General features: G+C 50.6%; 1 protein-coding gene across 4 annotated transcripts in view; it reads right to left on the bottom strand.

Annotated features, from left to right (window-relative positions):
* Positions 1–24,069, bottom strand: part of WHRN (whirlin) — an 85,285-nt gene that overhangs the window by 46,933 nt on the left and 14,283 nt on the right. For all 4 annotated transcript variants that reach the window (XM_045563536.1, XM_045563539.1, XM_045563537.1 and 1 more), the window contains exons 2-3: positions 15,120–15,338; positions 7,187–7,312 (exon numbers count right to left, since the gene is read on the bottom strand). In XM_045563536.1, coding sequence (XP_045419492.1) covers positions 7,187–7,312; positions 15,120–15,338 — 345 coding nt within the window. The remainder of the gene's footprint in view (positions 1–7,186; positions 7,313–15,119; positions 15,339–24,069) is intronic.

Raw genomic sequence — 24,069 nt, 5'->3', positions numbered from 1 at the left:
ATTCATCTAGAAGAACTATAGCCTTACATTTTACATTTTAGTCTAATGATTCGTTTTGAGTTGATTTTCTTATGAAGTGTGAGGTTGAAGTTCATTTGTTTGCACACAGACATTCAATTGTTCCAGCATCATTTGTTCAAAGGACTGTCCTTTCTCTGGTGAATTACCTTTGCACTTTTGCTAAAAATCAGGTATATCTGCATGGGTTTATTGCTGGACTCTTTCTGTTCCATTGATCTGCAAGTCTATCCTTACATTAATGCCGCACTGTCTTGTTTACTGTAGCTTTATTGTAAGTCTTGAAGGCAGGTACAGAGTTCTCAAACTTGTTCGTCTATTTCAGAATTGTTTGGGCTCCTCTAGTTTCTTTGCCTTTCCATAAACAGTTTAGAATCTGCTTGTAAATATCCACAAAAAAGCTTCCTGGGATTGGAATTGGGATAGTGTTGCATCCAGATCAAGTCAGGGAGACTTGACATCCTTACACTATGGAGTCTTCCTATCCATGAACACTGTATATCTCTTTTTTGTTTTGTCGTTTCTCAGCATGCAAAAATTGCACACATGTTGTTAGATATTTATACCTAAGTATTTATTAGTGCTATTGTAAACTGTATTGTTTTTTTATTAACTTTGAATTCCAGCTATCATATAAAAATACAATTGACGTTTGTATGCTGACTTCATGTCCTTTCACTTTGCTAAACTCATTTATTAGGTTCTGGGAGCTTTATTGTAGATTCTTTGGAATTTTTTACGTAGATGATCGGTCACTGTAAATACTTTTATTTCTTTTTTTCTGATTGGTATGCCTTTTATTTCTTTTTCTTGACTTATTGCACTAACTACAATTTCTAGTACGATATTTAATAGAACTGTTTAGAGAGAAAATTTTGGCCTTGGATTCCTTGGAGAAAACTCACTTGGTTGTGGTATGTTATACTTGTATAGATTGTTGGATTTGATTTTCTAACATTTTGTTCAGGATTTTTGCATCTGTATTCATGATGAATAGTGGTCTGTAGTTTTCTTTTCTTGCAAAGTATTTGGTCTTAGTATTAGATAATGTTGGCTTCATAAAATAAGTTGGGAAGTATTCCCTCATGTTTTATTCTCAGGAAGAGACTGCATAATATTTCTTCCTTAACTGCTTGGTAGAGTTAATTTGTGAAAGCGTCTGGGCTTGAGTTTTCTTTTTTGGATGGTTTTTAACTACAAACTCAATTTCTTTGATATATAGGATATATAGGTCATCCATTTTTCTTTCTTGAGTGTTAGTAGTTTGTATCTTTCAAGAAATTAGTCCATTCATCTAAGCTGTAGAATGTAAACGCGGAGAGGTGTTTGTCATATGCCCTGTCAGGAATTAAGACATTACTTTTGCCATCTTTATTAGGACTGCCATAAAATCAGCCACAATTAAAGGATAAAATACATTTAAAAGATCCTTATTAAACAAATGTTATATGGCAGCCATGCCTCTTCCCCCAGGAAGAATAGACAGAAAGCAGCTCTGAGAGTTCGTCAGGCTTGTTCTCTTCTCCCAGCAGAAGCACAGACACAGTCAACAGGTGAGGCCAAAATGCCTGACGGCAAAAGGGGTCTCTGGACCCCCCTCTCAGAGAGTCCTTTCCCTCCCTCTGGCCCTCAGTCTGCTCATGTGTAAAATGGGAGGTTTGGAGGCTGGGAGCTGCGAGTGTAGACTGATTTCTCCCATCCACCCACCACGGGGAAGAGTTGAGGGTGGCACCTAGTGTCCACAGAGCACCTGTGACAAGCAAACGTCCCTGCCGGCTGTGCTGTTACGCAGCTTCCTGTAGGTCAAAGGCAGCACCTCCGAGGGAAAGGGTGTGATGCTCAGTTCAAATCCTAGGTGAGTGGGAAAAGCACTAACACTTTGTAACAGGATTCACTCCTTCAACAAAAATGCCAGCTCTGTGCTGGGTTCAGCCCAGGATGCAAAGGAGACAGTGTTCAAGGTCAGAGCTTTGGAGTCAAAGACGCCTGGCTCAGGTCCTGCCTCAGCCACAGGCACTTCTTCAAGTCAAGGACTGCTTTCTGAACACCCACTATGTGCCAGGCTCTGTCCTGGGCAGGGGGCTACAATGGGTAGAGAACACAAGTCTCCGCCCCATATAGCCATGATCTGGAAGGAGAGACTGTCACTAAACAAACACGCCCAGTTTACAGACGGGATTAAGAGTTTCTTCCTCCCAGCGCTGTAGAGAGGGTTTAGAGAGATGGCACACGTAGATCACCTGCTACTTGGTGGCAGGTCAGCAAAGGGGGGCTGTCCAGAGGCTCAATCCAGAGAGGGCGGAGGGGAGAACAGATCCTACAGCAGAAGCCAGTCTGCGGAGGGGCAGCCCCAGCCCAGCCGGCTTCACCAGTGAAGCTGATGCACAGTCGGGCTCCTGGAGACGCCCCGCCCCCATGACAGACCTGCACAGCAGCGGCTTGTCCCCACAGTCACCGAAACACCGTTTCTGCACCAGACACTCCATGGGCCTGCCCCACAACCACAAGCAGGATAGCAGGGACCCCCGAGAGTGGGACATCCACAGGAACAGAGAGCCTGTTCCAAGAAGCCTCAGCCAGGATGGCAACCAGCTGCCATGAGCAGAAATGAAATGGGCCTCCCACCCCGGGACAACCTCAGAAGTGGAGGCCGGGGGCTGGGCAGGATCCGGGAACCACACTGGGCTTCGGAAGCTTGGGGATTTCTAAGAAGACTCAATGTCCTTTATTTCCTCTCTCTGTAGTCTTTTGGTACTTGATGAAATTAGGGTACCAGGAAGGTGGGAGAGCAAAGCATACGGCCTGTGGTGGGCCTGGATCCCGGTGTGACTTCGGGCATGCCACCACACCTCTCTGAGCCTCCGTTGTTCACCTATTACATGCTGCTATTAATGCCACCACAGGGCTACCGGGAGGATTACATAAAAGTGTGTCTAATGTGTTCGGTACAGTGCCTGATTCATAACAACTGGTTAATAAATGCCTACTCTTATCATTATGATTATTTTTAAATGCCAGCCAATCTAATCATCTATGTCCTTAAAGGAACAAAGAAGGTTATGTGGTCCATTCTTTGTCGGGGCTTGAAGCTGGGAGGCGGAGTAGTGCAGAGGAATAAGAGAAATCCAAAGATAGATTATGAAGAGGGCATCAGCCCCTACTGGGAGGGCAGGAGGGTTCCAAGTTGCAGGGGGCCCCCTAGGGTAAGTGCTGGAGCCTGCCTGACCCTCCAAGTGTTTCTCCACTCAGCGCAGTGTTGTCCGGACCCCTCCCCGGACTCACACAGGGCCACGAGGAACTAAGTGGGCTGAGCAGCTGGAAGCCCGGCGAAAGGCACATTTTCACTCCAGGAAAGCTCTGCACAGCAGCAAGGAGCCCTATTTACAAATAAAGCCTGTTCTTGGCTCCACCACCCACACAGCCAAACCCCTTTATTCCATTTCAATATGCCTAATTCCACCGAAAGTGCATTGGCAATAAACAGAATTAATCAGTCCTGGATGCCCGAGCGAGTGTAGGCAGGTGTTAGCATATCCAAGGGGCCTTGGAGGGGAAAGTAAAATAATGGCAGGGAATATAAAATGCTTCACTGTGGAGGGGACTGAAGATGGAAAGGACTTTACTGAAGGCGGGTGTTTTATGAGCAAATAAAGCCTTTGATTGCCTGCAACCGAGAGGCAAACTAAAGTGAGTGGAAAACTTCTATGGAATATTTCTCCTCTGCCTGGTTTCAGTATGGAAATCACTTTATTGTTGCTGTTTTCAAGATTATAAAAAGAATACTTGCTCCATTCAGACGGTGAAAAAGGACGTAAAGAACAAAGTGAAAATCATCCATAATGTCACCACCTGAGATAACCACTGTTGACATTTTGGTGTGTGGGCAGCATAGATGCTCTTGAGGCATATTTTTGCATACATATACAATACAAATGAGCTCCTGTTAGCTGTGCGGTTTTCCCAGCCTGTGTTTCCCACTTAATAATAGACCACAGATACCCTTCCACATTAATAACTGCAGATCTCCATCACCATCTTTTCACGATGTACAGTACTGGGGGAATTGCACGCCCTGTGCAACCTGGTTCTGTTTGCCTCGATGGCATTGGCTGGCACCTTCTCCCCACCTGGCTTTCTGCATTCAGCCGCACCTGCCTTCCTTTGCATCCTGGAACACTTCTTTCCACTTCAGGCATTTAGCATTTGCTGTTCTTTTTGCCTAAAATTCTCATTTCCTTTTTTTTTTTTTTTTTTTGAGACAGGGTCTTGCTGTGTTGCCTGGGCTAGAGTGCAGTGGCATCCTCATAGCTCATTGCAATCTCATACTCCCCGGCTTGGGCAATCCTCCTGCCTCAGCCTCCCAAGTAGCTGGGACTACAGGTGCATGCCACTGCACCCAGCTAAGCTTTTTTCTTTTCTTTTTTTTTTTTTTTTTTATAGAGACAGGGTCTCGCCCTTGCTCATGCTGGTTTTGAACTCCTGGCTTCGAGGGATCCTCCTGCCTTGGCCTCCCAGAGTGCTAGGATTACAGGTGTGAGGCACTGTGCCCAGCCTCCTCTTTCATGTAATTAGTTTTGTTCTCTTCTTTTAAATTCCAACTGAAATGTTTCTTCCTCCAGGAAGCCTTCCCTGGTATCCAAGACCAGGGCTGGTCTCCCCTGACGTACACTCACATGGTTCCCTGTGCTTTGTCTTCTTGGTATTTATCACAATGGTAACTAAATAAACAGTTGTGTAATTTTTCTTTTTCCCTTGTCTTCCCACTAGAATATGAGCTCTAGGAAGTCAGAGACCGTGTCCGTCTTGCTCAGCTCAGACGCTGTAGAGTGCAGTGTGTGGCACGTGGGCGTAATCAGTGTATGCTCACTGATTAAATATTACAGAAAGAGAAGCGGGGCAGACACGGACACTCCCTGCCACTGGCATGTACAGTCCACTTCCTTCCTTCCACACAAAAGAGGGATCTAGCTGTAGGTTACTGATTTTGGCCTCTCTCCGTGAATGTGGGAACCTATAGGTAAGGGAGAATGGAGCACGTTCCTAGTGCCTGGGCACCCCCTGGCCCTCTCAGGCCAGGAAAATGTGCAGATCGAGGAGAAAATCTCAGAGGTCATCTAGCCCAACTGTCCACGCAGGCAGGCTGAGGCCCAGAGCGGGAAACGACGTGTCCCCATTCCCATAGCTGGTCAGTGGTGGCCCCAGGTCCTAGGAGTCCTCCCCTGCACATGCCAACCCCAGGCTCCGTCAGGCCTGGGCTTAAACCCCAGCTCTGGTATTAGACAGAATCTGACCTTGGGCAAGTCATTTTAATTCTATGAGCCTCGGTTTCTTCACCTGTCTGCTGGGAGCAGTAACACCTGTGTTATCACCAGGAGGCGCTATAGTGTAGTGGTTGAGAACACAGAGTGTGCTGGCGTGAGTTCAAATCCCAGCTCCAGCACTTCTTAGCTGGGAGGCCATGTTCACAATAATGAAGATTTTGTCTCAGTCAGTTCAGGCTGCTATAACAAGCACCACAGAACTGGGTGGCTTATCAACTATAGAAATTTATTTCTCACAGCTCTAGAGGCCGAGAAGTTCAAGGTCAGGGTGCCAGCAAGCAGATTTGGAGTCTGGTGAGGGCTCTCTTCCTGGTTCACAGGTGTTGCCTTCTCGCTGTGTCCTCACAGGGCCCGGAAGGGGCGAGGGAGCTCTCTGGGGCCCCTTTGATAAGGGCACTAATCCCACCTTCATGACCCAATCACCTCCTAAAGGCCCCACCTCCTAATACCATCACCTTGGGGGTGAGAATTTCAACATACAAATTTTGGGGGGGACACAAACATTCAGTCTTTGGCAATGTTTACTATAATAATTAATAATGTCAGTTTGCACCTCATTTGATCTTTCCAATAATTCTGAGAAAGGGATGCTACTTATTATTAATACACAGGAAAGGGAAGCTCAGACAGGTGGAGGGACACTCCGAGGTCACACAGCTACGGAAGCAAAAGCAACAAATCTGGGATTTGAACCCAGTCTTCCCGACCACACAGCCAGAGCTCTTCCCACCACACCTGTTTCCTGAGAGGCCCCGACAGGTGCCTCTTCTCTGCACCATCTGCCAAGATGCAACTTGGGGTCCACGCAGATCTACCTTCACACTTTCTTCTCATCTGCGTGGAGAATCAAGTCCCCCAACGCGGTGGGGCATGCAAGGCCGTGTGTTACACAGACACCACCTCATCCTGTGCTTCGTCCCCCTGGCCCTGCACATGGACCAGCCCCCGTCTAGTCACCCATGGTTCAGCCACATGCTCCTTTCCTTCCCTAGCCCCTCAACCCACCCACCCCTCTTACCCCCCAAGGCCTGGCTCAATGGCCATCTGTGCCCATGGTCATTACTCACACTGCTGCTGTGCCACCCCTAGCAGCAGGATTTAGCCCAAGCACACGGCGCTATTTATCAATACATCTGTGTCCTGGGTCCAGCGTCCTTACGGGCAGAGTCTTGCCTCCCTGAGCAAGTTCCCGGTCCTCCCCAGCATGGTGCTAAGTGTAGCAGTTGAGACCATGGGCTCTGGAATTAAGACTGCCTGATTTCAAATCCTGCTCCACAACCCACCAGCTGTAAGGCCTTGGATAAGTCAGCTTAACCTCTCCATGCCTCAGTTTCCCCAACTGGAAAATATGGGTAATCACAACCCGTCCCTCAGGGCAGCATGAGGATTCAATAATGATTATGTGTGAGTGAATCTCAAATGCTGGGCACACGGTTAGCCCTCTTTAAAATGTGAACTAATAATATCATTTCCGTAATTGCTGGTTGCCCCCGATGGAACCCCAGCCCTCAAGCTGCTCAGTGAAACCCCAGCCCAGCTCACGGCTTTCTCTCCTCGTCCCTCCCCACGCTCCATAACGCACCCTGAAGTCAGGGTCATCACGGGCCGTCAGCGGTGTTTGCAAAACAGCAGCCGTGACGAGCTGGGGCTGGTCCACTGCCCACGTCATGCAGGAGACCACTCTGCGGCTGCTCTGAGCTGTGAATTAGGGGGACGGCAGCCGAGAGGGCTCCCAGCCGGGGCCAGCGCTGGAGATGGGGTGCTGACTGCTCTGCTGGAAGTCTGATGGAAATCAGCTGCACGGAGCTCCGGGACGGGCCCTTCCCTCCCTCTGCCCCTCTCCTCACCTTGAGCCCGCTGCTCTCCGCTTCAGAGCCCGCGTCCACCCCCGTGATGTAGATGCCAAGGCCGTACTCGGCTCCCCCGCGGATCGTGAGGCCCAGGGACCGGCCATCCCCCAGCACCAGGTTCACCTGCAAGAGGGAAAGGAGAACGTCAGAGGGCCTGGGAGAGACACGGCCTTGGAGGGCAGCAGGATGTGGAGCCCCCGCCCACACCCAGGAGAGCACACTGATTCCAGCCAGCAAGGAGGCCCAGGCCAAGGCCCGCAAGATCCCCTGGAACAGCCGTCCCCAGCCTATTTGGCACCAGGGACGGGTTTCATGGAAGACAACTTTCCCACAGATGGGGTGGAGGTAGATGGTTTGGGGACGGTTCAAGCCCATTATATTTGTTACATTTGCAGCCGCTCCCCAGCGCTAGCATCACCGCCTCAGCTCCACCTCGGACCAGCAGGCGTTAGGTTCTCACAGGGAGCGCAGCCTAGGTCCCCCGCATGCACAGTTTACAGTAGGGTTTGTGCTCCTATGAGAATCTAACGCCACCCCTGATGTGACAAGAGGCGGAGCTCAGGCGGAGCTCCCCAGAAATGTGCCCACAGAGCCTTGCAGGCCGAGCGGGCAGCCTGGGAGAGAGGGGGGAAGATGAGCAGCACCAGACACTGATGTGGGACAGAGCGTGGGGCTGGAGGTACCACGAGGGGCTGGATGGCCAGAGTGTGGCGGGAGAAGGGGGGGAAGGGCTCAGACTAGCCTGGGGGGGAGTAGGGGGCAGCAGTGAGCCAGGCCAGGAAGCTGGGCTTTGAGCACGGCAGTAACAGGCTCAGACATGGACTGCAGGAAGACTCCTGGGGACAGGCAGCAGGAGAGGGGGCAACTTCCTGAAGACCCCCCATGAGAGGGTGTGAGCCTTCAGAAGGGGGAGGGGGCAGGGGTGCTGGCTGAGGGCAGAGTGGGCAGCTCCGGCAGGCAGGACAGCCCCCTCCACCACACTGCACCTTCAGGACATGGAATGGGCCAGACCCCGCCCTGGGGCCGCATACTAAGGCTCCTGGAGTTGGTTCCCCCATGCCCCCGGGGTCCCTCCCAGCTGTAGGACAGAGCAAGGGGAGCTTGAGCGTCCTTGCAGCCCAGCCCAGGAACACCCAGATGGCAGCAGTTGTCTGCAGCAGCCGCCTCTGAGCACTGAGGATGAAAACAAACCTCCCCACCTCCCTGCCCCTCCCCGTACCCTCTTTACATTGGAATAAAATTGAGTCTTTATCACAGAACTGTAATAACAGTTCTATCAACCGCAGGGTAATCTGCCTCAATCACTCGCTGGAAATTCAACTGGCTTGGGCAGGAACAAGAATTCATCTATGGGAAAGCAAATGAAGCCGTGAGAGGCAGCCTGGCCCGGTGAAAACAACGCCACCACCACTAGTAATAGCAATATAGTAACAACTCTCTGGGTCGGTCACTGAGCGTACATAGCGTCTCCTGTATCCCAGGTGCTGTCTCAGCACTTTACACGCATGACCTTGTTTAATCCTCACTCCTCCACGGTTTCTGTCACTATCCCCATTTTCCAGACGAGGAAACTGAGGGGTGAAATGATGGGGCCGAGGCTACACAGCTGGGAGCCAGCCCGCCTGCAGAGCTGGCGTGTAACCAGCACAGCACCCTGGCTCTCACAGGCCTGGTTACGCGCTGGTTTTGCCCCTTGCTCCAGGCACCCTTGGGGCAAGCCCCGGTGCTTCTCTGATCTTCAGTTTCCCTGTCGGTAAAATGAGAATTGTGCAAGCTGCCTGGGACATGCACTGCGGGTGGCCCAGCCACCAGCCGTCCCCCTTCCTGCCTTGTCACGGAGCCTTGAGAGGCCATCTGCAAGGATCACAAGCAATGACCAGGTGGGAGTAGTAGGGGCATTTGACTCCTGCAAATGGCTGTTCCTGTCCCCATCACTCCCCCGAGCAGATTCCAGGTGCTGACCAAGGTGACGGGCGCCGTGTGCAGGTAGGCCCTGCTGCCTCTCCACCCAGAGGGAGCTGCCACGGTGGCCGTACAGACGCTGGGGCCAAAGGGCCAGAGCCAGGGCACACTGAAGGAGCCAAAGGGACAAGCCTGACAATGTGAGCACGACCTGTCCGGGCCACTAACTAGCTGTGCAGCCTGGGGCGAATCACTCCAGCTCTCCATGCCTCCATTTTCGCATCCAGAAAATGGGAATAATGACACTATCTGCAAGGACTTTAGAGGTTTGGCCTATGAGTCACCTGACTCTAAAATCATACTGAAATCTGAAAACTGCAGTGCAGAGATAACTGCTGGGAAGCTGCGGCTCCATCACCAGGTTAATAACCGCAACTCCACTAAAAAAGGCTGACAGAAGCGTAAGTGTGGTGTGCGGAAGCAACAGAAGCAGGAGAAGGAAGCCTCTCCCGAAAGCCCGTCTCTGAGTTTCTGTCGGGCGCTCGGCATGGGCCCAGGCTGAGCCCCTGCACCTTCGCAATCACAGCCCCAGAACAGGTGGTCGGTCCCGCAGCTCAGACTGGACCCCCAAGTCAGCGGAAAGCACGGAGGAGCAGCAAGCAGGGGAGGCCTCTGCCTCAGAGAAGGATCTGGAAACATCACGGGCATTCCCTCCACCCCAAGCACCCCACGGCAATATGCTCACTCTTTCATCAGATGCAGCATCCTCTCCTCCCATCCCCCAGCTCTGTAAGCTGATTCAAACCATCCTCCACGTCAAGTGATTTCAAAGAAATGAGCTCACCCCACTCCACTCAGGAACAATCTCTTCCTGAATATGCACACAGGAGGGAAGGCCAGCGGAGTACGGGAACCTTCCTCCAAGGTTTCCACCTCTGAAGGTCACCTTGACTAGAACCAGAAACATCCTTATTGGCTCTTTTTTTTTTTTTACTTAACCACTCTCACCCCTCTTGAAAAATGAGCTTTGCACCTGTTCGTTGCTAAAGGTCTTTGCATAGCTGCAATTGACTTTGATCTTCTTCCCCCACCAGCCAAGAGGACGCCCAGCGAGTCTCCGTGGCCTACAGGAAAAGGTGCTCCCCGATGCACACATTCCTAGCCTGGCACCTCAGCCCTGCCGGAGTCGCCTCTATTCTACTTCTCCAGCCTTGTTTCACAGCCAAATGATACCACGGAGGGCCCATTCTGCTCTCTGACCTTCAGACCACTGTCATGCTGTTCCCTCTGTCTGGACCACCTCTCCATTCCACGTGGTCAAACCTCAAACGCTGCCTCTTCCAGGAAGCCTTCCCCAATCTCTCCGGTGGGCAGGCCCTCTCTCCTCTGCACACCACAGAACTCTCCCTGTCCCTTTCACAGGGCATGTATCACATTCTACCTCATGGAATGTGCCAGAACAAGTCCTTTCCAGGATTAAGAGCTCACTAGGGGGGCACCCCAAACTTGCCTCCTCATGCTGGAGTGGTGAAATAGGGTAATGGTTAGGATCAAGATCTTGGAAATAGAACTGGCCTTGCCCCCAAACACCAGCACATCCCCGCTGTGACCTCCAGCACTGTCACACCTTTTAGCATGGCTACTATCCAAACCACCAGAGAATACAGAAGTGTTGACCAGGATGTGGAGAAATTGGAACCCTTGTACACTATTGGGAATGTAAAATGGTGCAGCCACTATGGAAAACAGTACGGTGGTTCCTCAAAAAATTAAAAATAGAATTACTACAGAATCCAGCAATTCCACTTATGGGTATATATCCAAAAGAATTGAAAGCAGGGTGCCAAAGACATAGTCATATACCATGTTCATAGCAGCATGATTTACAGTAGACAAGAGGTGGATACAACCCGAGTGTCCACTAATAGATGAATGGATAAACAAAACGTGGTATGTACCTATGCTACAGACTAATTGTTTGTGTCCTATCACAAGTTCACCTGTTGACACCTAATCCCCAGTGTGATGGTATTTGGAGGTGGGGTTTTGGGAGGTGGTGAGGTCATGAAGGTAGACCCCTCATGAATGGGATTAGTGTCTTTATAAAGAGTCCCCAGAAAGCTCCCCTACTCCTCCCACCATCAGAGGACTCACCGAGAAGATGCCACCCATGAACCAGGAAGAGGGCCTTCACAGACACCAAATCTGCCAGCACCTTGACCTTGGACTTCCCAGCCCCCAGAGCCGTAAGAGATAAATGTCTGTTGTTTATAAGCCACCCAGTCTCTGGTATTCTGTGATAGCAGCCCAAACTAAGATAGTCTGCAGTGGAATATTACTCATCCATAAAAAAGAAGGAAATTCTAGCACATGTTATGACATGGATGAACCTGCAGGACATTATGTTACATGAAATAAGCCGGTCACAGACGGACAAATACTGTGTGATTCTATTTATAAGAGGTACCTAGAGTGCTCAAATTAATAGACTAGAAAGTAGAACGGGGGTTACCAGAACCTGGGGGACCCAGGGTGGGGGCAGGGATGGGGAGTTGTTGTTTAAAGGATTTTAGTTTTGCACGATGAAAAGAGGTCTGGAGATTGGCTGCACAGCAATATCAGTGCACTTAACAATACTGAACTGCACACTTAAAAATAGTTAAGATGGTAAATTTAATGTTACATGTATTTTACCACAATCTAAAAAAAAAAAAAACTCAGAAAATTTGAAATCCATCACCATGGCCCTAAATTATTTCTCAGTCATTTCAAGATGGGAGGACTCAGCAAAAAACAGTATATATGGGTCTGACCAAATAGCACTTAGATTCCAATGCAGCTAACATTTATCGAGCCTCTGCTCTGTTTCAGGCCTAGGCAATGTGTTTCCTTTAATTCAGTCATTTGTGTAATAAATACTGAGCTGCTACACTGTTCCAGGCACTAAGGATGTACTAGGGCTCAAAATCAAGCTCCTTCCCACCACGGAGCCCACACAGTGGTGAGCAGAGTGGGCCTGCTATGGGGTCCATTTCACAGAGGAGGAGACAGGCTCAGACAGGCCTGGCCCCGGTGTCCTGCCATCCCTGCCACACTGATGCCATCCCATTTAACCCCCTAACAGATTGATTCTTAGTTATTCCGGCTACAGAGGCTAAGGCTGAGCACAGAAGAGGAAGCCGTATGGCACACAGTCTGCCCCTGCCCCTCTTCACTCTGGGGACCTGAGAGCAGACAAGTCTGATTCCCCAAGAGCTACTCACTTCCTCCCTTCTGCTCCCGCCTTCAGCCTCGCAGGACAGTCATCGCTCTGCAGCGTGGAGAAGAACATTACTGGGAAGGGCTGCGAAACTAAAACCCACTTCAGTGGACAGTATAAAGGGTTTTCAAGGGTACTTGGCTACACGTGTGATTTTTACCTCATTATTGCCTGAGGACCCACGTCCTGAGAGGTGCACCTCTGTTGAGGTTACGTTTAGGACTTTTGAAGTTTGGCACGGAGAGTCCAAGAGTCTGGTCGCAGCTTTCTGGAATATCAGAAGACGGGACCAGGCCGCTGGAGAGAAGAGAATCAGAGCCCACCAGGCCCAGGATCCAGCAGCAAGGGCTCCAGAGGCCCAAGGGCCCATCCTGCTCCCCAGTAGGGAAATGGGGGTCTCCACATCCTGCTAGGAGGAGGAGGAACAGGAAGGAGGGTAGGTGCTTCAGTCCGGAGCTATGCAATCAGGGAAGGCTCTCTCTGGAGTGATTCTGGGTACTTCCTGCCTCCTCTGGTATCTGCGTCCTCCCTGGGGCATGATTCTTTCTACCCTCTGCATTCTCAGAAGTTACTCCAAGACTCCCTGAGGCCACTTAATCTACCATGTACCCTGGGACCTGCTCAATTCCAGCAACGTGTCTGAAGACACTGGCCTCGGTCCTACCTCAGGGCCTTTGCATGTGCTGTCCTTGCCATTTGGGATTTGCAGTTCCTAAAATGGTACATGGTAGCTCCTTCTCCCCCTCTAGGTCTCAGCTCAGAAGCCATCTCCTCAGAGAGGCTCTCCCTGACCACCTGGTCGGACGCAGTCCCTGCCTCCCCATCATCCTCTACCCACTTCTGATTTCATTTCCATCAACTTTCACCACCTTAATTATCTTGCAGGACCTCTTAACTTTTACCATGTTAATTATCTTGTCCAATGGTTGAAGCTGGGCCACAACAGGGCCCCATTCTAGCCCCCAGGAAAGGGCAAGAGAGAAAGCTCAGGGAACCTCTTTAAATTAGAGATGACCGAGCTTCCCACGGTGCGGTTCCAGATACTTGGCCACACGCAGCTGCCAGGGCTCCACGTTCCGCAGGGAACCTTTTGCAGCGTGGATCTTGGAGCAGGACCTCTCTCCTGCCCACTGCTTTTCTCCCGCCTCCTGTGGCATCAGCAGGCACACGGCAGGTGCTCAGAGAACACCAGGTGACTCACTGAATGGGTCCTAGCTGCTGCGGTGCTTAGCCTCCGATTCCTTATCTGTAAGATGGGGACAGTGACACCTACCACGGGGCAGCTGTGAGGACTCAGGAAGATGCCGTGAGAGCTCTCCATCAGCGAGAATCTCTACTCTGAGCTCATGAAAAGGGCTTGAGGAAAAGATAAAGCACGTTCTCTGCCCAACACTGGAAGGCTGCCCTTGAACATGACTTAACGCCACAGGCAGCATCTCTCCAGATTGCCAGAGAGAGCAGGCGCCTTGGTGGGGAGGAGGAGTGCAAGCCCACCCAGCCCTGGCAACCTTGAAGCAGCCCCGGTGGGCTGCCGCGGTGCATAGCAATGAGGTACCCCGCTGCGGCTCGCCTCCAGCAGAAGCCACGCTGATCTCTGCCGGGTCCTGCATATTGACGTTTGCGCAAGGAACACAAAACACATTAAATAAATGTTACAGTCTTATCGAAAGGAAAAGGAGAGCCGAGAAAGAGTCTCCAGAGGGAAGATGCTTGGCTCGGAGCCCCAAGCCGTGTGGCCTCCTGGCTGTCCGTGTCAGGTCCTAAAACCAGAGAGCTGATTGCAGGAGCTACATCCTTGGTCCCAGGAGCAATCAAGGGGCCCAATGCAGACAGCACCCAGAGAGAAGGCTAAGGCATCAGGGGACCATCTCAGTCTTTTTGTTTTTTAAGAAACAGTCCTGGTCTGGGGTGCAAAGGGCTCCAGGGGGACATCCACTGATGCCCTTGCCCCTTTCTTCAGGTCACAACACCCCATGGCACTCTGGGCAACTACCCCTCCCCCGCCAGCTACAGTCTTGGTGGCCCTGTCAGTGAAAGTGCCCCGGAGTCCCCAGCAGGCCATGAGGTGCTCCTTCCTTGGAACATGAATCTTCAGGGAAGCACACAGAATGGAATGGTGGAGCGCCTCCACCGGCTGGCTGCATCCAGTGTTCCTCAGCTTCAATTCTGGGACTACCCATATCCTTCCAGTAAATTCCAACTCTACAGCATAGCCAGGACTGGTTTCTGTTGCCTGTGGAATACAGAGCCCTGGCAGCTGCGTGTGGCCAAGCACCTGGAACTGCACCAGTGGGAAGTTCGGTCATCTCTAATTTAAATAGGTGCCCTGAGCTTTCTCTCTTCCCCTTTCCTGGGGACTAAGACGGAGGCCTGGTGTGGCCCAGCTTCACCCATTGGAAGGGGCGACACCCTAGGGAATGGTAGACGGAGGCAATCTGGATCCCAGGGTAAGTCTTGGAGCAGAGCGTGCCCCCAGACTACACTGTCCCCTCTTTTCTGCTCCATGAGGGAGAAAGAATCTCTCTCATTTAAATCACAGTATTTGGGTTCTTTTCTTGCAGCAGCTTAGCCTATATCATAATGTACACTGCACAGGTCAAAAAGAAAAGAAAAAGAAAGAAAAATCAATATCCTTCAGTAAGGGCTTAAGAGAGAGCCCTGAAAGAACCAAGGCTTTTTTTTTCTAGAAGCTTCCAGAAGCTTCTCTGTTCTGGGTTTGGAGGGAGAACATGGCATCTCAGGGCCCGCCTCCTTCCCACACCTGCTCACCTTTTTCTCATCCCCGCCTTGCAGGAGGTGCAGGGTGCTCCTCCGGTCGCCCTCCTGCTGCCTCAGGGCACTGCCGTGGGGCTGGGGCAGGCCCGAGGGTGGGGAGACGCTGCGGCCCTGCGGGTCCACCCAGGTGTAGATGTGGTTGGTGACGTAGCCCCCGGGGATGCGTCCTGCTGAGTACACGGACAGCACCAGCTTCTTGGAGCCCTTCAGGGCCTAGAGAGAGGGGGACACACAGGTTAGAGCAAAGGGGGCATGAGAGACACCTTCCCACTACCCAGACCTCACTTCCCCTCAGAACCCCATGCAGGAGGAGGAAGTCAACCCCTAAGTCCCTTTCCTTTTAAAGCCCCCAGTTTTGTCCTATGGAAACAAGGCCATCTGTCCTGCCCCTCTCGTGAAGTGGTCCAAACACAAGAACTATGATCTCTTAGGATGCCTGTGCAGAAAAGGGTTAACATTGCAGGCCCGAGACTGCTATCCTCAGACAGACCCGCTTGCAAGGCTGGCCTCTGGCTGGTGTCTGCGAACTTGGACTTGGACAGTGTCCGCGCCATTTCCTAACTGATAAATGTGGCGCACTGTCCCTAGACTGTTTGTGTAAGCAGTGTGGTTTACGCTGAACACCTGCTTTCCTTCCGGGGTCTGGAGGGTGAGCACAGGTAGATGATGTCTATGTGACCAGCCCCTTGTAAAATCCTTGGGTTGTCTCTAATGTGCTCCCTGAAAGACAATATTACACACGTGTTGTCACAGTCTGATGCTGGAGGAATTAAGCGTGTCCTGTGTGACTCACCGAGAGAGGACCCTTGGAAGTTTGTGCCTGGTTTCCTCTGGACTTCGCTCAATGTGCCTTTTCCCTGTGCCTGTTTTGCTTTGTATCTGTTCAGTGTAATAAACCTTAGCCACAGGTACAAGTGTATGCTAAATCCCATGAACCTTTTCAGTGAATCACAGAACCTCGTGTGGTCTTAGGGACCCTGATAAAATACCAGACAAGAGCGTGAAGAGATACAAACATTGATAGCAATGGCTTAACGCTTATAAAGGCCTGCATGTGTCAGGCACTCTGCTCTGCACCTGGCCTGTATTATCTCACGAAATCCTCATGGAACCCAATCCTGGTGGGGAGAGATCTTGTTACTTAGATGAGGAAATGGAGGGAAATCACACATGGTGAGTAAGGAGTTCCTTTCCCATAGCAACTGATGTTGAGTGTAGACACCACCTTGATAGTTCATTTTCCAGTGTGTGGTTGGAAGAACCACATGGGGAGGTGAGCCCAAGCTCTACAGCCTGGGGTGGAAGCTCAGATCCACCATATTGCTTTCCTACAAGGCACCTGCAGCTCAGATGAAGATGTTTATGCACAGAGACAGGCACGTAGCCGCAGGATTCCCAGCAAGCAAATCCCATAGTAGGGACTGAATGTTTGTGTAGAAGCCTTACCCACAACACGATGGTACTTTGGAGATGCGGCCTTTGGGAGACAATTAGAGATAGATGAGGTCCCATGGGCTTTGTATGAAGAGAGAGAGAGAGACAGAGAGAGAGAGAGAATTCTGGTCTTTCCTCCAAGTGAGAACACAGCAAGAAGGTAGCAGTCTTCAAGCATGGAAGAGAGCCCTCACCAGAACCTGACCATGATGGCATCCTGATCTCAGACCTCCAGCCTCCAGAATGGTGAGAAATTACATTTCCACTGTTGAAGCCACCCAATCTGCGGTATTTTGTTATGGCAGCCGCAGCTGACTGGCTGTGTGAATATATGATGGTATCTACACGTATTGAAATTTTATGCTGCCACAGAAAGCATGTTTACAAAGAGTTTGCAGCGCCACGGACATGTGAGATATTTTCATCTTAAGTGGGGTTAAAAGATTACAAATCATGTCACACAATATGAACTCGGTTATGTTAACAGAAACATCATACAGGAAAAATGAAACAAAACCAAACTGAGAAGCCATATGTCAAGACGCTAGCAGTGCTTCTCTCTGGGTGGCAGGGTTATGGGTGATTATTGTTTTGCTCTTCCTCTTTCTCAATATTTTCCAAATGTTCCACAATGAGGGGACATTGCTTTCAATATAAAGAAAAATAATATGCCTAAGAAGGGGGAGGGGGCACTTAGCTCTCTCTCCCCAGGGCTTGCCCCAACTTGCCACACACGACTGGACCAAGGGCAGAGCTTGCAAAGATGGCGGGGGGCCCGGCTGGGCAGGGCCTGCAGGAAGAGGTGACTCTGACATCCCAACCTCCCCCAGAGGAAGAAGAGAGAGCCGGGAGGCGTCTCCACTCCCCCCTTAATACCAGTCCCGGTGGAAGGATAACGAGAGGATGGCGGCTCTCCAAAATTCTGCTTTTAAAAAAGACTTTTGAGAAGATGAGCAGGGAAAGATTTACAATGTCCTTTTAGTGCTCGCTGTCCTGAAGGCATAGTCAGGAAAGTCAAACCTCTGTTAATTGGGAGATGCAAGATGGAGTAAGCCCGAGACCAAGGGGGCTCCTGCCAGAACAAAGTGGAAAGCGGGTCCCAGGGCACAGGTGGTGTCAGCAGAAGCCTCTGAGGCCACCTTGTCCTCTCTGTCCCCTCACGTCTTCCCGACCCCTCTACCCTGTTCCCTCCTCCACGACAGCTCCCTGAGCAGATGCTGTTCCAACTGGCCTGCCTCCTGCTCGGCTCCCTCCCAGACACAGCGGGGTTGGGCCCCACATTCATCCAGCAAGGCTGACCCAGGGCCTGCTGTGTGCTGGGGCGGGAGGAGACAAAGTGGCCGTATCCTCATGATGCTCGCAGCCTGGTGAAAAACAAGGCATTGCCTGGCACACAATAGGGCCTTGTTACACTTGCAGCATGGTGAGAAACGAGGCATCCCCAGGCCCACAGTAGGTCCTCATGACACTTGTGCCTGGTAAGAGACAAGGCACTGCCTGTCGCACAGTAGGTCCTGAGGAAAGACTGGCCTGATTGGGAGAGAAAGTAAATACTGACCCCCCCAAAACCCATCACTCACAGGCATTCTCCTGCAGCCACCAATGATTCGGAAGGCTGTGCTAGAGTCAGGAACAGAGAGGTGCGAGTGGAAAGAACACGGATTGTGCAGTCAGGCAGAAGGAGACTTGTCGCACTTCTGCTGCTTGTTATCAGAGAGTCATTGGGCCAGCTACTTCCGCTCACGAAGCAGCATGTGTGAACCGAGGAGAAGGACGAGACCCACGTCCCAGGGCGGTGTGGGTTAATGAAGCAACGTGCAAGAAGTTCAGCGCCTTGGCACAGTAGGCACTGAGCACATGACACCGCTCGCTCCCCTCTCTGCCCGGAGTGTCTGCGTGCAGAAGGGGAACCAAGCTGCAGAAAAGCACCGTCCAAGGAGTTAAAAAAAGGAGAGCGGGGGACGAATAAAGAATAATGCGCAGAGCATCATTTGTATTCTTTATTGCTGGCAATAGTAGGATCCTCTCGGTCAGTTCTATAAATAGGCCAGCAGCAACCTTGAGAGCCAGGGGAGGTTAATGCTTTGGATGAGAACACCACGGAGAGCCAGCACCGGAGAGGGCCCGGCAGGTCACCGAGTCTCCCACGCGCTGCTGCCCCCAAAGCTTTCCAGAAGGGAACCCTGAAGCCCCAAGCTGGGAAGGGACAGATAGGGTATGGACACGAGAGGCACAGCCCAGGACACAGAGGGCCAGCCCTGGGCAAGCCCTTGGCCCTCTGTGCCTCAGTTTCCCCATCACAAGACCATGGGACCAGAAAATCTGACAGCCACTCAAGCTTCAACCATTCCACTACCTCTGATTTTTGGCTCTTCTTTGGGCACAAATATGGGGGTTTCAGTGGGTCTTGGAGAGCAAGACCCTCTAAATCCTCCTCTGCTCCTTTATTTATTTATTTTTTTTCTGGCAAAACTGAAGAAAAACAAGATTCCCAAGACAGCACTTTCCACATCTACGCAGGCTCTCAGAATATGGCCTGGGTGCAGCAGCCATCAGAACCCCAGGGGACTAGCTCCACCCATCGCCTTTTTTTTTTTTTTAAAGAGACAGGGTCTTGCTCTGTCACCCAGGATGATCCTCCTGTCTCAGCCTCCTGAGTAGCTGAGGCTACAGGTACATGCCACCATGCCCAGCTAATTTCTAAAGTTGCTTTTTAGAGGTGGGGTTTTCACTATGTTGCCCAGTCTGGTCTCGAACTCCTGGCCTCAAGTGATCCTCCCACCTCGGCCTCCCAAATCCACTGCTCTTTAATGTAACTAAAATGTGTGTGCATCTCGCAGGGAAGAGGAAGGGGGGTGATCTGAGGTCTAATGCTTTCCTGCCTCCATTTTTGCAATCACTTGCTTATTTTAAAGGGTGCCGTTAAACAGAGGCGTTAATTCCTAAAGAAAGCTGGCTGCTTTTTGCTCAGTAGTGACTCCGCCAGCCCTCCACACTCTCACCACTGCCACCTGTAGCCCTGCGGTTCAGGCCGCCTGGGGGACGGTGAGTCCTCGCTCACGGTCAGGTACTCCAGGGCCGTTCATTTCACTTCCCTCACTAGAGCAAGCCTCCGTCGCAAGCAGCCGTAGCAAATGAGAAGGCTCTGGCCTGTGAGACAGAGGCCCAGGTGTGTCCCCGCTGTGCCACTGGCTTGCTGGGTGACCTGGGGCCACTTCCTCCCCTTGCTGAGCCTCGGTTTCCGGCAGTGAGCAGGTTGGACATGGTGTTTGCCAAGGTCTTGTCCCAAGTTAAACTTCTATGTCCCTCTGGTTCAGGGCTGCAGTTAGAAGGAAGAGCTACATTTACTTGCACAGTGGTCAAGGGTCATTCTAGCAGAGAGGTCAGGGGCTTTGGGACATCCAGGGATAGACTCCAGGCAGGCGTCTGTCCTCAGTTTCTCCCATCTCAGAATGAGCACTCGAACTGTGCTGCTGGGGTTGCTACCAGGTCACTCACTGAACCAGATCCTTGAAGCTGGCCCAGAACGTGGGGCTCTGAGGTTCCGTAGAGTGTAAGAAAACACCAGGAGGGCAGACGGAGAATCTCAGGCGTGGCAGGATGCCCACCCTAACCCGGCACTGTCACAGACCTTTGAAGGGACTTGAAGGCCGGGGCCCCGCCAGTGGGGCCACTGCTATGTCCTTATTCTGTGGAGACAGCCACCTGCGGGGGGTGAATCACATCCAACACCTGTATGAAAGCAACCAGCAAGCTCTACCTGTGCGTGCCTGTCCCGCCATGTCTTCCTGAATCCACTGCCTCTTAGCTGTGCCACCTCACAGAAGTACCAAACCTCTGTCCATCTGTTTTCCCTCCTGCCAAATGAAGATCATAAGTCCACTCTCTCGTGAGCTAAAGGAGCCCGGCTAGCACAATGCCAGTCACTTAGGAATTCAATGAGCTCTGGCTAAAAAGAAAAAACGTAATATCCAGGGAGAGCCCACTGGCAGCAGGGACGGTCATCAGAGTGCTATGTTCCCATGCCTGTCATCACGTGCTCACCGGCAAAACTCGACCCAGGGGCATTCCACCAACCCAGATCATAGAGCAATCTCGATCTGACCCGGCAGATGGCATGGCTGAGATACCATCCATCACCAGACGGCTATTCGGGCGGCACGTTGTGATTATGGAAATGTAAATTATATGTGTTATGTCTTCAAACTTAATAACTTGCTACTTGGATTAATGCTCTCAGGAGGCAAATCTGCCTCGCTCAGCTCTTTGGAGCTGTCTCTGAAACCCCAAAATCATAGGCCAGGCTGACACAAGTCTCTGCTCAGCGGAGGAGCGAGGAATAGAGTGGAGGGGGTCACAGGGTAAGGGGGACGGATGGGATGTGTTAACATAGCAGATGCGCGCATGCTTCTGTGTTCTAAAACCTGCACCAAGAGCAAGCACGAAGTCTACCACGAGGGCACAAGACTATCAGGTTACTGTGCTGAGGAGCGTATGCAAAAGAAGTGTTCTGAAAAAGTCCAGATTAAGAACACATAATGGCGATTCATCCAGCTAACTAAGGAGGGCACAGACCTCAAGGGGCAAGCTTTTCACTTTTTGGGAATAGAGATTCTCAACTTCAGGAAGGAGAGGCTGGTCTAAGAGGCAGGTTAGTGACCTGGAAGGGAGGAAAGGATGATGTACACCTGTTGTTGACTTCACCTTGACCAGCTGGGGCTCTAGGGTCAGACACACTGAGCAATGATCCTGGCTCTGCTGATGACTTGCTGTGTGACACTGAGCAAATTACCTAACCTCTCTGTGCCTGCTTCTACATTAAAAAAGCAACAAGGACTATTAAGTTAATGTAAACTGTTTATACAGTACCTGGCACATAGTAGGTAATAAATTCATGCTAATTCAGGAGTCTGCCAGCTCCTTCTCCCAAACACAAGCCCCAGAAATTCTTTAAACCTCTAATCAACTTGGACACAAATACATGAGCAAGTCTAGCCATTCCTTCTGTCCCCAACTTTCCTCCTTTAAGAAATATCCTTCTTTTCTTTAATCCACACTTCCTCATACCTGCCCTGCCCTCCACATCCAGCTCCTTTCCCACAGCCTCCAGGTAGCCTTCCCAGATTGCAGTTGGCTCTCTCTTCCGAGAGCACCCATCATAATTCTATAATTTGTTGCCATCTATACTATAGGCTCTGAGTCACATTCACACTCCTGTCGTTAGGATGATAAGACAAGTTTCTTGTGGCACATTTCATGTTCTGTTTCCTCTATAACTTCCTTTTCATTCATTCATTCACCCATCCATTCATTCATCCATTCATTCAACAAGATATTTAATGAGCTTTCTATATGCCAAGTAGCTCCTAGAAACTGTTCAAATTAGGGTACAGAAAGAGCAGCACATGAGACCTGGAGTCAGGCAGACCACGCTTCTCCACACTGGTGTGAGTATACGCACCTCAGATACGCATGAAATTCGGAGAGAGAAGCAGAAGGAGTGATTAAGAGCCACCACCCTGGAGCCAGGCTGCAGGGGTTCCATCCTAGCTCTGCCACCTGCCAACCACAACCTTGGGCAAGTTATTTAACCAATCTGTGCCCCAGTTTTCCAGGCATAAAATGGGATAACAGTGGTATTATCTCACAGGGTGGTTGTGAGGGTTAAATTAGTTAATATATATAAAGAATTTGATGCCTGGAACATAGTTAAGAGCTACAAAGGTGTTCAGTATTATTCTTATAAAGAACCCAGAACTTGGCGTGGAAGTTTCAACCCGCCACCTTGGTAACCACAGTTAGTTACATTCTGGTGTCTGTCTCTCCTGACTAGTCCTTACATTTCATAAACCTGTGTATGTACGTATATAAAACTATCATCTGATTTTTACATGAATTGACTCATATTGAACATTTTCTGCTCCGTCTTTCTTTTTTCCAGCCAAAAAATGTACTTTAAGGCTCTTTCCTCACCAGTTCAATGACATTAAGCTCATCTCTTCCCACACTACATGCCATTTTCTGGCGGGGACTCACCACCATTGAATTCTCACTCGCCTGTCAATGGAGATTTAAGTTGTTTCTTTTTTTTTGCCAGCACAAACACTTGCAATTAACATCCTTTAACAGGCCATCTTGGAGCACAGGTGCATCTAATAGTCTAGAGAAACGTGGAATTCCTAAGGCAGCAGGCAGTGTGTTTTTATTCACGTACAGCCACATTTCTTTGGGAAAGTATTCCATCCCTGTTGTAGTTCCCACAAACACCTGCAGGGGGCAGCACTATGCCATCTGGGCTTACAGAAACCCTGAATTCCCAACACCGGCTGGGGCTGGGTGAGGGCTCCACAACGCTCTTCTCCCGAGGCAGCGCTTACTCTGTGCAGGGATCCACCCTCCTTTGTGCTTCCTTCCACAGGCTTCAGGAAGCTCCCAGTTTAGGCAAATCTTAGCTCTATCTTCCAACTCCATTTGGAAGCAAAATCTTGGGCTCTAAAGTATCGCAAAGCACCAAAATAAAATGAGTAACTTGGTGGTGCCTTAGGGTGGGGACCCCCTTAAAGAGTTTTCCAATGGTGGGTACACCTGCTGGAAAGCCGTTGCCAAACAGTGTTCCACCGTTTCCTCGCTCTGAGACTTCAGACAAGTTATTTAACCTCTCTGGGCCTCAGCTTTCTCACCTATTAGATGGGGCTACTAATGCCTAAGCCCATGGAGTTGTCGTGTGGACCGAATGAGGATGAATGAGATAATGCACACAAAGCATCTTGCACGGGGCATGACACGCAGAAGGTGCCCAGCAAATGGTGCCTGACATTAGTAACAGTAAAATTACAATGGTGATCACATTTTTTATTCTTCCCACTGCACAGATGAAAAAAGAGACTCAAGGTGGTGGCGTGCCTTATGCAAGGTCACAGAGAGGATAAGAGGTAGGGCTTGGATATGAATCTTGAACTCCCCAAACTCATGCCCCCTCCCACTTCTTCCCACCGCCCTCTCACCAGCTCAAAGGGGTTCAGATAACACCAGGCCAACCCTACAGCTTGGCCCAAGACAGACAAGCAGAGAGGGTTTTTAAAGAGGACGTGGGACTTACAAGCTGTAAACAAATGAGAGCCCCTCAGGCCCTAGCACCCTGAGCAGGTACCGGGCACGGCCACGTGGGCTAAAAAGTCCCTCCCCATTCAGCCCGGCTTTGAGGAAGGACAGAAATTGGTGATGTGGACTCCCCGCCCCAGTGGCATAATTTAACGTCATGAGAAAGTAAGGTCCTAATTAGCACTCTGTCTTCAGAGCTCCTTCCATCTGCATCACTGTTACCTGTGTTAATTACCTCTTACAGGGACCGCTAACTGCAACAGCTTCCCCGCCTCCTCTCTCGGCCCCCAGACCAGTCTCTGCAGAGCAGCCAGGATCCTCTTAAAATATAAGTGGACCTTGTCCCTTCCCTGTCACAAACTCTCCCCACGGCTTCTGATGTAAAACGCAAGCTCCCTGCAGTGTATCT

The sequence above is a fragment of the Lemur catta genome, chromosome 10, assembly GCF_020740605.2.
Source record: "Lemur catta isolate mLemCat1 chromosome 10, mLemCat1.pri, whole genome shotgun sequence".
Classification (NCBI taxonomy): Eukaryota; Metazoa; Chordata; class Mammalia; order Primates; family Lemuridae; genus Lemur; species Lemur catta.
The sequence above is the reverse complement of the archived record's forward strand: the minus strand, read 5'-3'. Positions and strand labels throughout refer to the sequence as shown.